Here is a 17,332-nt window from a genome sequence, read left to right on the forward strand (position 1 = left end):
GAACCAGGGGGGAGATGGGTCCAACGGCAGCGATAGTCGGCAACAATAGGGTGAGGAGTTTGAGGTGTGCGACATCAGTATGGAGCCTGGGATCGACAAACAGGTTCTAACTCCACCGGATGGGTTAAACCCAAGTGAAATTCATTTGATCGATCGACAGGGCATTTTTTACGGATTGGGCGCATCACTAGAGTTGATGGTTTGGGTGAAGATGATAATGATGTGATAGAAATTTTCCCTGGTGTTGACCGAATGATTAACAAAGTGGAAGTGGGAATTTGCGATCCACAAGGGGTGCTCCAAGTGTTGGAAGGATAAGGATCTCATGAAAGCTCTGATGAATCTCTGGGTCCAAACAAGGAAGTTGATGCCTGTATCGAGGAGGAGAGGGTTGATGATTTTGACCCGAACCTAAATTGGCTATTCCATAAAGAGGAGGTACCATTTTCTTCTTGTATTAAGCACACTGTGGGGTCTAAGGGTGAGGCAGTCTTTGACTCTTGTGAAAAGGTTTGTGACTCTTTTGACAGGGGATAACATGAATTCTTCACCTCCTTCTCATATTCAGGGTATTCATTCAGTGCCAGTTAGGGGAGGGGAGGAGGGGGAGTCACTATTGGGTCCTTTTTTCTTACAATCTAGCAGAGTTGTTTCTAACAAGAATGATAATTTGCCTCAGTTACATGCGTGTAGGAATTCTACCAAGGGCAGTTTGAACCCACAGGAGAGTAACATGGATAATCATAGGACTGATCTTTCGATGGAGGAGTCTCCTAATCATAGACTCTAGAGGAACAGTGTTAGTGGAAATAATGGTAATGAGTCTAAAATGTGGTTGAGAAAAATGAGTAAGTATGTGTCTTTTCCTTTGGAGGAGGAGGATGTACCTCACTTTGCACAATTACTTGACACTCTTGGGCTGGCACTAGTTAGGAACAATGGGAAGAAATCTCAGTCTAGGAGTGTGGGGTTTGCATCTAGAGGGGGTGGCAATCATAGAGGTTCGGGGCTAAGGAAAGGGATAAGGGAATTAAGAAACCTTGAAAGTAGCATCAATTATGAGGGTCGGGGGGAAGAGACAAGGGGTGATGATGGTTCTTGATGAAGATTTTAAGTTGGAATGATAGATGACTACGGTCTCGTAGGAAAAAGGAGGTAGTTAAAGAGGTTTTGAAAATTCAGCAACCAGACATAGTGATGTTTCAAGAGACAAAGTGTGAAGAGTGATAGGGTTTTTATTAGAAGTGTTTGGGGGACTCGATTTAGGAGATGGGCTGTATTGCCTACTAGGGGGAGATTAGGGAGAATTTTGATTATGTGGGATAAGAGAGTTGTATCGGAGTGCGAGGTAGTTGACGGGGTGTTTTCATTGTCTATTAGGTTTAGGAATAGGGATAACAAGGAATGGTGGCTGACAGGGGTTTATGGTCCTAATAGACCCGGAAATCGTCAGAAATGGTGGGATGAGTTGGCGGGGTTATTTGGGCTTTATTCCCCTCATTGATGTATGGAAGGGGATTTCAATGTGGTAAGGCTTGTTTCGAAAAAACTCAATGGGGTTTCCACAAATAGGAGTATGCGGGACTTTGATTCTTTTATAAGGGAGTGAATTTATTGATCTTTCCTAGAGTAATGCGCGGTTCACATGGTTTAACCTCCAGAAAAATCAAGTGTGTTGTAGGTTGGATAGGTTCCTTCATACTTTAGGGTGAGAGGAGTTATTTCCAGATGTAAGGCAAGAGGCAGGGCCAAGAGTTGTGTCAGATCATTGTTTGGTGATTCTTGAGAGTTATCCTTTTAAATGGGGTCCCAACCCATTCAGATTCGAGAATATGTGGTTGGAAAATTGATCTTTTAAGGAGTACTTTAGGGATTGGTGGAAAAATGGTAGAGTCCATGGGTGGAAGGATTTTAAGTTTATGCGAAAGTTGAGAGGAGTCTAGGATAATTTAAAAGTTTGGAAACGTGAAGTTTTTGGGAATGTAAGTTAGGTGAAAGCGGGATTAGTTCGGGATATTGAGGAGTTAGATGTGAAGGAGGACGGGGAGGGTTTATCTAGAGCGTTAAGGGATAGGAGGTCAATGCTCAGAATGAAGTTGGAAGAGATCGTTTTTAGGGAGCAAATTTTTTGGGGACAAAGAGCTAAGTTGAAATGGGCTAGAGAGGGTAATACAAATTCTAGATTATTTCATAGAGTTGCGTTGAGGAAGAGGAAGAAGAGTTTCATCAAAAATTTGGTAGTGGGTCAGGGTGAGGTTGTGAGTAAGGAGGAACTTATTGTCAAGGAGATTTTTAATTTTTATTCAAATCTATATTCTGATGGAGTTGTGGATCGTCCAGGGATCGAAGGAGTTAATTAGGTTCTAGTGGAGTTAGCGACAACTAGTTGGCTTGAAAGGCCCTTTGATGAAAATGAGGTGAGACAGGCTGTATTTGAGTGTAAGAAAGATAAGGCTCCAAACTCAGATGGTTTTTCAATGCCTATATTTTAAGATTGTTGGGATATTGTAAAAGGGGATCTTTTGAGAGTGTTTGGTGAGTTCTTTGAGAGTGGAAAGGTTAATTTATGCACCAATGCATCCTTCATTTGTCTAATTCCTAAGAAGGAGAAGTCGATCAAGATTGGAGATTTTAGACCCATTAGCTTAGTTATATCTCTCTATAAGATTTTAGCGAAGGTGCTTTCTAGAAGAATTAGAATTGTCCATAAGGAAACCATTTCTTCAGCACAAGGTGGGTTCATGCAAGGACGGCAGATATTGGATGTAGTCTTAGTGGCTAACAAGGTTGTGGAGTATAGGGGACTACGTAAGAAAGGTGTTATCTTTAAGGTAGACTTTGCGAAGGCGTATGACCACGTCGATTGGGGCTTTGTAGATTTTGTTTTGGAAAGGGGGGGGGGGGGGGGGGGTTTGGAGCTAGGTAGAGAATATGGATTTGGGAGTGCTTGTTGTCATGCAATATGTCGATCATTGTGAATGGCAAGGCTGGGGATTCTTTTCAGGCATCTAGAGGTCTTAAGACAGGATGATCCTTTATCAGCATTTTTGTTTATTTTAGTTGCTGATGTGTTGGGTAGGATTATTAATTTAGCTAAGGATAAGGATGTCATAGAAGGGTTTGTGTTGGGAAGGGATAGGATTGGAGTTACTCATTTAAAATTTGCGGATGATACTATATTCTTCTCATCAAAGGAGGAAAATAAGGTGGGGAGTTTGCTAAAGATTCCGAGAATTTTTGAAATTGTGTCGGGCCTCAAGGTCAATCTTAGCAAGAGCAATGTTGTGGGTATTAATTTGGAAGATAGCTATGTGCATAGGGTGGCAGATATATTAGGATGTTCCATTGATTCCTTTCCTCTCAAATACTTAGGACTTCCAATAGGAGGAGATCCTAGATTGGCGTCCTTTTGGGAATCTGTTCTTGTCAAAATTGCGAAAAGATTAGAGGGATGGAAGCGAGCTTTGTTGTCTAGGGAAGGGGGAGATATACTTTGGTACAATTCGTATTAGAATCTGCTCCTATTTATTTCTTGTCCCTTTTCAAAATTCCGATTAGCATTACGAGGAAAATTGAGAAATTGACAAGAGATTTTCTTTGGGAAGGGTGTGAAGAGGGCAAAGGGGCTCATTTGGTTAGGTGGGAGATATTTCTCTTCCTAGGGAAAAAGGTGGCTTGGCTATTGGGAACATTGTTGCTAGGAATATTACTCTCTTGGGCAAGTGGTTGTGGAGATTTTCTATTGAAAGTGAATCGCTATGGTGTTCAATTGTTAAAAGCAAGTATGGAGTTCAACCTAATGATAGAGATTCTAATGTGATTAATAGAGGCAATTGTTGTTTACCGTGGAAATCCATTTCTCATTTGTATCCACTTGTGTCTAATTTCTTTTCATTAAGTGGGGAATGGGGTGACCATCTGTTTTTGGGAGGATGTTTGGTTAAGGGATATCTCATTTGGTAGATCTTTTCCTCTTCTTTACCGGTTGGTTCGTTCTCGAAATGTTTCAATTGCATCGGTGGCATGCTCTTCTATGGCACCCATCTCTTGGAATTTTGATCTCATTAAAAACTTGAATGATAGGGAGGCGGTGGAGTTGGCATCTTTGTTGGTAGTGCTGGAGGGGGTCTCTCTTTCTTCCTCTTATAATATTAGGGTGTGGAATCTTGTTTCCTCAGGGGTCTTTTCATGTAAATCCTTTTTTGATGAGCTCATTGATAATCCCTTTGTTTCCTTGTTTCCTTCTTAGAAGAAAATTTGAAAAGCGGTTGTCCCTCATAAAGTGAAGTTTTTCATGTGGTCTTTGGCTCAAAAGGGTGTCACAACTAATGATGTTTTCCAAAAGAGAAGGCCTAATCACTCTCTGTGCCCTCAATGGTGTGTGATGTGCAAGAGAAACTTGGAGGTAGCGGATCATCTATTCCTTCATTGCCCGGTGGCTTGTGTATTATGGTAGCGTGTTTTCGGCTTATGTGATGAGCAATGGGTTACTCCGCAGGACTGCATTCAAATGTTTCTTGTTCGGTTTAAAGGGTTTGGGAGAACCAAGAGAGCCAAAACAATGCGGACAAGCATTGTTTTTGCTATTTTCTGGGCTATATGGTTGGAGAAGAATGCTAGAAACTTTGATGGCAAGGAAGCAAGTGTAGAGGCTTTGTGGTATAGGGCGGAATATTTGGCTTTGTTTTGGGCATTTGTATCCCCTCCTTTTACAGGAGTCTCTTTCTTCTTGATCTCTAGGGATTGGCCTGCTGTTTGCCAGCCTTAGGGCTAGGAGTTTTGTGCTTTTGTTTTGCTATTTTTCTCTCTCTTTCTTTGTATGAGGACTTCTTGTCCTCTTTCACTTTTCTTTTTTAATGAAATTTTGTTGACGCTCAAAAAAATAAAAAAAGATATCAAGAACAGAATGGAAAAATACCATTCAAGAATAAGTGATAGTTCCATTCCTTGAAAGAATAAATTCAGGAAGCAAAGGCACCAACTCCATTAATGGATGTGCTAAACTAAAGACAAAGCCGATGAAGGGGAAAGAGAAATGGAGTGGGGTGTGAAAAGACAAAGAAGTGTTTGTTTCCAATTGAGCGACCATCACAGTTGAAGCAAGTCACTGAAGAACTACTTCGTTTGGAAGACAGGTATGCACTACCAATAGGGGTAACCCAAACTTTAATGTTGAGCAAGATACAAATGCCAATGTTGCTTTCTCATGTCCCTTCAAACATTTTTTTCTTGCAGCAAATTACTTGCATCCAGGTACAGATCACTTGCGCATACACTCCAATTGCAATAATAGCCTGCTTAAAATTTGATTGTACAATTTGTACTGATTCCCTATAGGAGACTAAGGGAAAGAGAAAAGCCTGGGCTCTAGGTGTTCTTTTGAATGAAAAGTCTAAAAAATGTTGACCACTAGGAAGCAAATCAAAAGTTTTGATATGTGACTGATTCTGCAGATAGAAATGGGTTCAGTGAAATCAGACATACTATAGAAATACAAAACAGCAGATTTGTGATGCTGACTCTAATTTCTTGCTCACCCCATAAGTGAGACACGATCTAACAATGTCACCATATTATCTTCTAGACAAGAAGATCACAATAAAAATCAATAGACGTAAATTTATTCTTGAACATATAACCAAAGGAGCATAGAATGCTCAATGACAATCCCTATAACCCATTTGCCAAGTAGTAAATACCTGACCAAGTTTAATCTCTCCCCTTTTTGGATTGAAAAGCACATGAATGTTACAAATGACAACTTTATTAGAACCTGTCAACCTGCAAATACAGAATACTCAAATCTCCATTCAAGAATAAACATATAAAGCCAAAATGATTTATCATGCACTTCACTAACAACCAAAGAATACATAAGAGAAATTATCAACAACACTCCATATAATGTAACCATGTCATGAAAGGAAAACATTGAAACACATATCAGAATGGATGTGCTCTTCAGCTATTACTACCAACAGTCCTGTATTTTGTGGAATTCGCTTGGTGCGCGTATTAACAAGTGAAGATTTACTTGTATTATAAAGATACATTAGGTGTCCATGGGGATGATATCTTTCCTTCGTAATTTAACATTCCATTTTCCTTCTAGAAGGGAGGGTTCAAATGTAGTAATCCATACATACCATGCGTTGCTAGAGCTCCCTTATTCACTTGTTGAAAAGTTGTCAGAAAGAAGCCACACCAAATTTCCCTGGTGGAAGTATGGCACCAAAACCAAGCTATTGCTTGACAATCCAATAATTCAATTCTACACGATCAAGTTGCTTGAGTATTGTGCAAAACAAAAGGGAAGGTGATGTAGAACACATTGAGGCCACATCCTAAATGAAATCACAATTTCATTAAGCGAAATCTAAATAATATGAAGCAAAACCTAATATTTGTAGGCCACTAACCCTAATTAAAATAGGAAATTAAATCCTAATATTATTTGGAAACCTAATCAAAATATCCTACTAATAATTACTTATTTAAATCTAACAAAAATACTACTAATAAACTAACAATTACAGTTATTGGACCAAAAGTCTTCGGTCCATGCAATGGACTCGCGGGCTTCACCCTAGGTTTTCAAAGTGGATAGTGGGCTTCCATCCAATCAAGGGTCGGGCCATTAATTCTCCTCCATTGAAAAGAACTTGACTCTGACAAGTTAGGAGCATGTTCAAGAATCCCTTCTGAATGAAGAACACGTCTAATCAACAAAAAAAATTTCAATGTAACATTTTTGGAATCAATGGCACAAGTAAGAGTGTATTTCGTAGAGTCATCAATGAAAGAACAAGTATTGGCACGCCCTAAGTGTGTTACATCATGGCCCAAATTCATGTGCAGCCTAAGAGTATGACAAAGCTTAGGAGGCGACATCGCACATTACCGTCTCTTTAAGCTTGTCAATCTTGAATGTCAGAAGGCATTGTTTGTCGACTTTAAGTTTGGCATTGGTGATCCATGCCACGTGATAAGGCTTAGGATGCGACTCCACTCTCAAGCGCAATCTCTTCATAATGTTTTCAGATATAGCATTAGTGCAACTCCCCGTATCAATCACAAAGAGCACACTTGAACACCGAAGTTTACTCTAGTATGAAAAATCTTTTATGTTTGTAACTTCTAAAGGTCCTTTATGTTTTGCTTAACAGAAGCCAGCAACGGTCAAATAATGCCAATCACATCATCAAAGGGCTTATCTTCCGATCCGAGATCAACAGGGTCAACAACTTGCACATCAAATTTCAAATCCTCGAATTCGGTGTTTGCGATAGTTCCTTCATTGTCCACCACAACAACTGACTTCATAAGCACATTAATTTTAGGAGAAGGGCAGTTCCGAGCATGATGGCTAAAACCTTAACAATTGAAACTCTTGGACCTAGTATTACCTTCGTACGAAGAATGAGAAAAGTAGGAATAGAACAGGGTGACCTGTCAATGGATTTGCCATAGTTGGGATATACAAAAGTCCTTTCACTACTTGTAAGGGTGTCCACTGGAGTGCGCACAAGAGTCTTCTTTCTTATTTCTTCGTCCATCAGACGAGCCACTTGTACCGCATCTACCATAAGGTAGAGTCTGCTAGTAGCTAATCCACAAAAAAATCTGTGGATTTAACCCGTGCCGATGCACAAAGATCATTACATCTTCATTTCATAGAAATTCAGACTTGGTAGTTGTTAAAACCTACCACTACACCTACTCCACCCACTCCACCTACTACTCCACCTACTACATACCTACCTCATCTAATCTTCTATATATAGGACTCATTGTAAACATAACACATCAATCAATAATACAATTCTCTTTATACATTGAATTTTAACATGGTATCAGAGCAAGTTTAGAACCTAATATTTTTGCTTCACCGGCGGGCGGCAACTTCGCCTTGGCCGCCCGCCGGACCTCAACCTAGTCCGCTCGAATTTTCTACACATACCTTGAAATTTCCCTTCTTCAACCTGCTAAGTGCACTACTGTTCAGTCGCCGGAGACCACCGCCGCTTGCACGTCGATGTCCCTTTGCCGAAGCTCCGTCGCGACACCGGCCTTCCTTGCGTCTGGTTTCAATCCTCTGCACATAGCCGCAACTCAATCCTCTCCCTGATCACACACGGACATGCACTAGTAACTGGTGCGGGATCCTCCATTCATCTACTGCGGCTCATTTGCCTCCTTCTCCATCTTCCGAATATGACGCGTCGCCTGAAAACCATCCATTTCAAGCATCTGAATATCCATGAAGCAAGCATCGAAATTATGCGGTAACTCAAGCAACGCAAGAGCAGCTTTGCCGCTCTCGGCACACTCGACATCAGCTCCAAACTTCTTGAGTGCACCAGCAGCAACTCTACGGTTTACCTTATTGTCGTCAACAACCAAAATTTTCTTGCCACAAAGCAAGCTTTTAAGGAACACAGATCCATTAACTGTGTCTTTCCCTTGTGTCTTCTTCCCCGTTCCTAACACCTGTTGAAGGCACGCTGCCACCATACTCGCTCTCAAAGGTTTCATGATCACTGTATCTGCAAAACCCACTTGCTTTGCTTTTTCTCATCAGCTACCCACGTGATCCCACTAACCAATGCACTTTAAACTCTCTCTCCACTCAAGCACACCCACCATTTTGCCAACTTTCTATTCTTATTATTATTATTATTATACAAAACAAAACAACTCCACACCAACAGTCCACTTTTCACATCTTTATTTTTATCAAACACCTACCTTTAATTTTTATTTTATTTTCTATTTTTCCTTTCCATCATCGCTTGTTCCAACTTTCCACCCTCACATATTTTTTTTATTTTTTTATACTATATTATATCCCCCTACCATTTATTAGCTCACCGATTCACACGCCTTCTGATATTTCAACTCTTTCTTTTATTTCCTTTCCCTAAAAACAAAAAATAAATAAATAAATAAATAAATAAAATAAAATTAAAAATAAAAATAAAAATAAAACAAAAAATAAAAAAAAGCAAACGCAGAACTGCACACCAAACTCATTTTATTCATGTCAGGGGCGATTACCATTTTCCACAAAACACACAAAAAAAAAAAAAAAAAAAAAAAAAACAACCACACCCACAGCGGGATTTTTCTTCTCTACTCTGCTGCCAGTCTCTTCTTCTTGCCTCCATCCTGAGCGGCCCTTGACGGTGCTGCCTCTATGCTTCCTCCTCCACCGAGCACGTTCACTCCCCCATACTCCTCCATTGCAGCATATGGCGGACCTCCAAATCGGAACATCACGGTGGCCTTCCGCTTCAGATCCTTGTTTTCTGCTTTTAGCACACATATCTCTGCTCGCGCATCCTTATACATGCGCTGGAGCAGAGCCAGTTGGGCGTTTAACTGCTGCACCTCATTTGTCCTACTCTGAAGCCGGTGCGACAAGTTTGTGACTGCCGTCATCGTCTCCACACATGACTTCAAAGTATACTGATTGGCCTCAATATCTGATTGTGCTGCCATTCTTTGCTCCACAGACCGCATAGGAAAGGTCAACGGAGCAAACTCAGGGGCGCTTGGTTGAGGTTCACGGGCCACCGCACCAGTTATCTCTCTTGTTGACTCGTTGAGGTCGGGAAAGAGAGTGAGCAGACCACGGGAAGACGAGGCCATTTTCTGGGCAACAGAGTGTTACAAAGTTTCTCTCTCAGAAAACGCAGAGTTTTTCAGAGGTTTTTTTCGCAAGTTTTTTGTCTTCGCCTCAGCCTCAGCCTCCGTCTTGGTTAAATAGCCAAGGCAGACACGCGCATCATGCGTCGCTCGGCGCTCGACGACAACATGGGCGCGCCTTTTGATGGCGCGCCTTTTGATGGCACGCCTTTTTATGGATTGGGCACGCCTTTTGACAGATTGGGCACACCTTTTAAGGGTGCGACTTTTCCAACGGTCCAACATAACCACATAAACTGTCCCGACATTGATTCCGGTTAGCTTCTCCATCGGTCCGGTGTGACCTCGTCAACTGTCCAGACTTTATCTGCTACAACGGTCTGCCACAACCATCCAGTGTCCTCTACAACGTTATGACACAACCATCTAGTGTCCTCTACAACGTTATGACACACCCATCCAGTGTCCTCTACAACGTTATGACATAACCATTCAGTGTCCTCTACAACGTTATGCCACAACCATCCAGTGTCTTCACCAACGGTCTGACACGACCATACAGTGTCTCCTATCCTCTTTTATTTTATGTATTAGTCTCTTTTCTTGTTTTGTTACTCTCTCCAAACTCAAGTTGGTTAGTTCCTATCCCCCTTGAGTTTGCGGGGGGCTGTTAAAACCTACCACTACACCTACTCCACCCACTTCACCTACTCTACCTACTACTCCACCTACTACATACCTACCTCCTCTAATCTTCTATATATAGGACTCATTGTAAACATAACACATCAATCAATAATACAATTCTCTTTATACATTGAATTTTAACAGTAGTGAAATAGTAAAACAACCTCATGTACTCTTCCACGGACTTGCTTCCCCAAGTCAATTGAGTAAACTGCAAGTGGGCACACTATTTGTGGCTCAATGGAACGAAGTTATGATTCATGGCAATCTTCACATCTTCCCATGTTCGGGATAGTGGCATGATGATCCTTCCTGCTGATATTTAGTCCACCAAATTCTAGTTGTGCCCTTCAATTTAGATTTGGCAAAAAAGTAATTTCCTTTCACTGGTCAATTGATACCAATTAATGAAACTTTCCAAATTGTGTATCCAATCAAAAAATACCTGTGTGTCATGACCTATACCAAAACGAGGAACTAAAAGTATGGGACTCCTATCTACATTTGTCCTTCCTGCCTCACTCCAAATCCAGTAATCAACCCTCCTTGCACCACCTTGCTAAGCACATGGCCTGGTGTAGTGGTAAAGCACTAGACCCCAAAAACATGAATCTTAGGTTTTTTAGATGTCCATCTTAAATATAACATTTCAATATAAAATCCACCACCTCATTGGCTACCAAAATCACATTAAGGATATGTCTCCCTCTCACAAAAGCATTATAGGTCTCAAAAACAGCCTTACCCACAACCTGTTTCAATTGTAATGCTAGCACTTTTACAAAAACTTACAAGCACAACCGACCAAACTAATAGCCCTGGAGTCCTTCAATTCTATAATACCTCTTTTCTTCGGGATTAATGCTATGAAAGTGAAATTCAAACTTCTTTCAAAGGAGCCTCTCATGAAAATGATTGAATATATCCATAATATCCTTTCTGATGAAGTTCCTTGAATCTAGCAAGAAAACCACAGGAAAACCATCTGGACTTAGTCCCACTGCAATCCTCTAAAGCAGCCATTTTTGACATCTTGAGTCAATTATTCAAAAAGATGGAAAGATTGTGAAGGATGCAACCCATTGGGTGAAATGGATAAAAGTTTTGACATCTTTAGTCAATTATTCATAAAGATGGAGAGATTGTTAAGGATGCAACCCATAGAGAGAAATGAATAAAATGGAAAACATTAAGAGTGTTGCATACTCGTGGGATTCCTATAAGGAAATTTTTATAGGACTACTATAAGACCTGTTATGATGTATGATACTAAATACTAGGCAATTAAGGGGAAAAAAACATATTGAAAAAATGTGTAGTTGAAATGAGTTTTTTTTTTTTTTTGGATCGGCAAAAGTTGGTATGGATGAGTGGTGTTACAAGAAAAGGAAAAACAGAAAATGGAATTATTAGGAAAAAGTTAGAAAAGGCACCATATGAAAATGAAATGACTTTGCAATGGTATAGTCCTGTACATCATAGAATAGGGAATCAATTATTGTGGCTGTGAGGAAGAGTGCTTTGATCCACATGAACAGAGGCAATTAGAAAGGACTTTAAATTTTACTGAGGGTTTGACTTCAGATAGAATCAATTGAAGGAAAAGGACCATGTAGGGACAAAAGTTTGGTGACTTGGGTTGAGTATTGCAATGTTTTTCTTAAAGTTGATGGATAGTAAAGACAAAATAGAACAACGGTAAAAAAACATTGTCTTTTGTTGCAAGTTACTGATAAAAAAATGCCTTCTGTTGCATATATGGTTAACATATGTGTCAATTGCATTCATTTCGTAGTTAAGTAAAAGGATAACATTCATCAAGAGAACATAATTCTACATAAAAGTTGAGAAATTGGTTACAAATTAAAATTAAATTTTAAAATTTATTATTACACCATAGAATCTCTACAATGGAAAAGAGACTTCATTAAAATTTGAGAACTTACCTCAATGGCATATCTTTATTATCGTTCTTATTCAACGACTGTTCAACAAAAAGCATAATAGTTAAAACGAATAAAAATAAAGGTGAAATAACAATAATGAAAACAATAAATTAAATATATTTATACTGGCAGATCTATGTAGCATTCAAGAAAGGATTTGAAGATCTGGTGTACCTCCAACACACATATCTGGGCAACATTATCCCGAAGTCCAAGCTTATTAAATTCAATGCATTCCTCATGCAGCAACTTGAATCTAATATAAATATTACTGAATCAATTCCAGCTAGAAAAAAATTTACAATACCAGATTTGCTTAAGGTAATATATAATAGAATCAGCATGTACAGTGTTTTCAAATCTGAAGATGCTAGCAATGAAGGACAACTAGACAGCTCAATGGTGTCAATAGTAATTTGCTTCTTTAGAAATTGAGTTGATAATACCCCTCCCCAAGCAAAAGAAATGAGGGCCAGCACCTACTACATCGGAAAATTCAAAACAGCATGAAAATCATGCAGCTTATTGGACCCGCTGCATGCATCACAATTGTTCCAAACCCCATTACAGAATACACATGTCGAGACACATGTGTACAGAAAGGAAGTCAGCATGACACAACAAAAGCATGTTCCATATTTCAAACAAGCAACAGTGAGAAATGCTCTGGTTCCAACTTAGAACTCTAGTATTCTATGAAGATATTTCAGAATGGAGGATCATTGACAGGTGCCGAAATGCTTTTAGTCCATTTTCCTATGTTACTTGACTAATTAATATTTTATTGTGTACTTGTGGATTGAACAAGCCTTTGTGGATGAATTGATTTAATTTGGTACTCTTTGAAACCTAATTGAACCTTTGGAGGAACACAGGTCAAGTCCCAAGTGAAATCTGAATTAAATAGAAAGTTGCAGAAAGTCAGCAAAAAAGTGAGCTTTCCACATCCGCTCAAGCGGAAGCAAGAATGGAACCAAATCCACTCGAGTGGAGGCAAGGGGTTGAACTTCCAGCATCCATGTCTGTCTTAAGCTCAAGACAAGCATAACGATTAGGCCCAACTTTTCATGCCCACACAACAGACTGGGACCACTCAAATATTTTTTTTTTTTTTTTTTGATCAACAACAAAGAACTTTATTGATAAATCAAAAAGGAAAGTAAACGAGGATGAGGCATCCTCTTACAAAGAAAAGGGAAAACACAAAACAAAGGCCTAAACAAGAAAACGCAAATGCAAAAGCCTACATATCACACACTGCCAACCAATCTCTAGCTAACAAAAAAGAGGAACTCCCTTAAAAAGAGTATTCCCCAAAACCCGAAAAGAAGTTAAATGGCAAACACAATCTCACAAACAATCTATCCCTCGAGACTTATCTTCAAACGCCCTCACGTTTCTTTCCAACCATAGAACCCAAAAGGTTGCAAAGACCGCACAAGACCAAAGCAATTTGGCTCTCTTCGATCCTCCAAGAACGCGAAAGTCAACTTCGAGCATATGTGCACTCCTTTGTGGAGCTACCCACATAACATTCCCCAACAAAAATAACTTGTGCCATAGAAACAAAGCTATTGGGCAATGCAAAAATAAATGATCCACGGATTCCCCATTCTTACAACACATAATGCACCACTGAGGATTTAAAGATCGATTAGGTCTCCGTTTCTGCAATGTATCATTTGTCAAAATGCCTCCATGAACCAAGGCCCACATAAACATCTTCATCTTAAGAGGAGCACAAGCCTTCCAAATTCTCTTGGAAAAAGGAAATTGAGAAACATGAGGAGAATCGATGAGTTTATCAAAAAAAAACTTACACGAAAATATCTCAGATGAATGGAGAACCCAAACCCTTTTATCCTTCAGAAGAGGAGTCAAAGAAAAATTCTCAGACGCCAACTGTGAAGCTTCTCTATCATTAAGATTTCTAGAAAAATCAAAGTTCCAAGAAATTGGAGCCAAAAGTGAACAAGCCATAGAAGCAATAGAAGAGTTATGAGATCGAGCCACTCTATAGAAATGTGGGAAATCAGAAGCAAGAGAAGATTGGCCCATCCACACATCCTCCCAAAAACAAACAAGTTCCCAATTGCCCACCCTTATAGAAAGATGACAAGACTAACATGTGTATATATGTGAAATTGATTTCCAAGGAGCACGACAAGTACCTCTCAGGACTACACGAGAATCCCTACCATTGTCTTGAGTCCCATACTTGCTTCTAATAACCAAATGCCATAGTGAATCACTCTCAAGTGGAAACCTCCACAACCATTTGCCAAGAAGGGTCATGTTCCTAGCCAAAATGTTACCAATAGCCAAACCCCCCTTTTCCTTAGGTAACGAAACTAAATCCCAACTCACTAGGTGATCCTTCTTCCCCTCATCCTTGCCCTTCTAAAGAAAATCCCTCATCAACTTTTCTAATGCCTTTGCCACCTTAACCGGTATCTTGAACAAAGATAAGAAATAAATAGGAATACCACTCAAAACCGACTTAACCAAAGTGTATCTACCCCCGCGTGACAATAAAGCCTTACTCCACCCTTCCAACCTTTTACCAATCTTCTCCACCACTGGATTCCAAAAAGCTTCACTTCTAGGGTTACCCCCCAAAGGGAGACCTAAATACTTAAACGGGACCACTCAAATATTAATCCAAACAATACTACATATATAATGCATGGTGTGTATTGCTCAAAATCAAGTGATGCTGATTATCAAAACCACAAATGGTAGTTAAGTTAGTGGTAAAAAACATTTTGTGGAAAAGAATCCAACAAAATTTAAACCCAATATGAAGAAAATACATAAATACCATGCCAGCCTAGAATGATTACTAGAAAATACCTAAAAGGGAGCAATTCCCTTGCACTGTCTTGAGATAGCAGGGAAGAGTATGCAGGTGATGTCCATAGAATTGGAGATACAAAACCAAAGTGACACAATATTTTCTGAAATCCAGACAATTAAAAGTCACAGATGATCGGCATATACGAGTTATGTCAAAATGAATAAGTTATAAGGCATCTAGGCTACCAGGTCATCCATCATCTATGGACAAAAATTTTGGAGAACAAAGACTGAACACAACTAAAAGTCAAGTGGCCTTACCATGAAACGACCGTTTCGAAACAAGGCAATCATCAGTGACTACTCTACATGGAAAAAAAGAAGAAAGAAATGATCATAAAGATCTGGGAGGAATAATAACCTAACGTAGTGTACCTAGTTCAGAGAAGAACATGGATGAAAGTATATATTAAAAAAACAAAAAAAACCACAGATGGAAGTAGTAGGAAAAGTTCCACAATATAACCAATGGAATTTCTATTCCAAATGAAGCAGACTGGTGGATAACATCTGTATAGGAGATAAATTGTTTTTGGGGAAAATTACATTTAAAAACCTAGAGTTTGAACCTTATAACAAATTAAATTTTCTGTTTTTAATTTTGTCAACTTGAACCCTGAGTTTTTAAATTTGTTTTAATCTAAGCCATCCGTCCATCACCATTTATAGCCACTAACAGACGAATGATAAATATGTCAATTTACCCACCTCTTTCTAAATGATTTGGTAAATTTACCCATAAAACCTCTCCTTTATTTTTATTTTTTTTCTTTTTAACTTAAAAATGAAACTGTAGAGAAATAAAGGGGACGGGGAAAAGAAGAAAATAAGAAGAGGAAAGAGGGCTGGACAAGAGTGATGACGCAAAGATCCATGAGGGAGAGAAGAGGTGGTAAATATATATACATACTGCTGCTCCCTGGTTTTCGCTGTTATTGCTTTTGTAATTGAATTTGGGATTTCATAAGTTTAGAGTTTTGGGTATTCAAAACTTTGTGGGTTATAATGGGGTTGCACGTGGAGTTGTGGAAGGTGTTTATCGCAAGTGAATTAGCCACTTAAACTTTACACAGAGTGTTCTATTAGACAGAATAGAACATGTAGGATTATGCTGCAATCGATTTTTCATGAAAAAACACAAAAATATGAACCTTGGGCACAAAACAGATATGAAATGTAGAGGACTCATCCAATCCAAGTAGAGCATGAACACTCCAATTAATCCATATTTCATATCCACCCTTATCAATGTTGTACATCTGAAGCTCTATAAATCTTTACAACAAGAAACTCAAAAATTATTTTTCATAATACATATTTGTAGAAAGCTGGGGTTTATACATTTCCGCCCATGGTAGCGGCATGCTGCAAATGAAAAATGGATTTTTTTTATGGCATGCCTATGCTACCTGTGCTTTACAAACAAACACTGAATGTGAGAGCAACAAAAATGAGTGGGAAATGCAGTAGTGAAGATAGGATAGGTTTCATTGGGGTTGTGACAGTGGAGATGTATGGTGGAGGTTGGGGGGTGGTATTTGATGGAGGTTGGAATGGATTTTGTTGGGTGGTGTGCAATGGCGGTTGGGGGTGGGTTCCTAGTATGGGTGTGTGGGTTTTTCAGTATGGAGGTTGGGATCGGTTTTGTCGTGTGGTGGTGTGATGTGAGAGAGAGAGAGAGAGAGAGAGAGAGAGAGAGAGCTTTAATGAAAAGATGTTTTGGCAATTTTTCTAGAGCCAATTAACAGAGATCGATGGAAGATAGGCATTGAAATCAAGTAAAATGTATAGGGTTTAAATTGACAAAATTAAAAATTTAGGTAACAATTTTTACTATGATCAAACTTTAGGGGGTTTTATGTAATTTTCCCTTGTTTTTTATAAGGCTTAAAGAGTGATAATGATTATATAATGAAGCAGGCAGTCAACTACATGAAGAAATTCATAGAAGTGTGAGAATATTGTGTATATATGTATATATGGTAGTGTAGTAAGATTGTGATTTGTTTCCTTTTTAGTATTGTGATTCATTTCCTTTTTAGTCTTAGGGTTAGGAATACTATATAATCAGATGTATCCTTTGTTTTTTTGATCAATTGAATATATTGAAAGACTTTCAGAAAACTTACATGGTATCAGAGCTCTGATTGAAAAAAAAAAGTCTTGGGAAACCTTAGCTCTGCATCTGATCATTC

At 39.1% G+C, this 17,332-nt stretch overlaps 1 protein-coding gene across 2 annotated transcripts in view; it reads right to left on the bottom strand.

Annotated features, from left to right (window-relative positions):
- Positions 1 to 17,332, bottom strand: part of LOC114308343 (DNAse I-like superfamily protein) — a 41,082-nt gene that overhangs the window by 9,157 nt on the left and 14,593 nt on the right. For both annotated transcript variants that reach the window (XM_082894676.1, XM_028253909.2), the window contains exons 6-8: positions 12,456 to 12,537; positions 12,282 to 12,319; positions 5,700 to 5,781 (exon numbers count right to left, since the gene is read on the bottom strand). In XM_082894676.1, coding sequence (XP_082750802.1) covers positions 5,700 to 5,781; positions 12,282 to 12,319; positions 12,456 to 12,537 — 202 coding nt within the window. The remainder of the gene's footprint in view (positions 1 to 5,699; positions 5,782 to 12,281; positions 12,320 to 12,455; positions 12,538 to 17,332) is intronic.

Source organism: Camellia sinensis, chromosome 11, assembly GCF_055761805.1.
Source record: "Camellia sinensis isolate YWXY chromosome 11, ASM5576180v1, whole genome shotgun sequence".
Taxonomy (NCBI): Eukaryota; Viridiplantae; Streptophyta; class Magnoliopsida; order Ericales; family Theaceae; genus Camellia; species Camellia sinensis.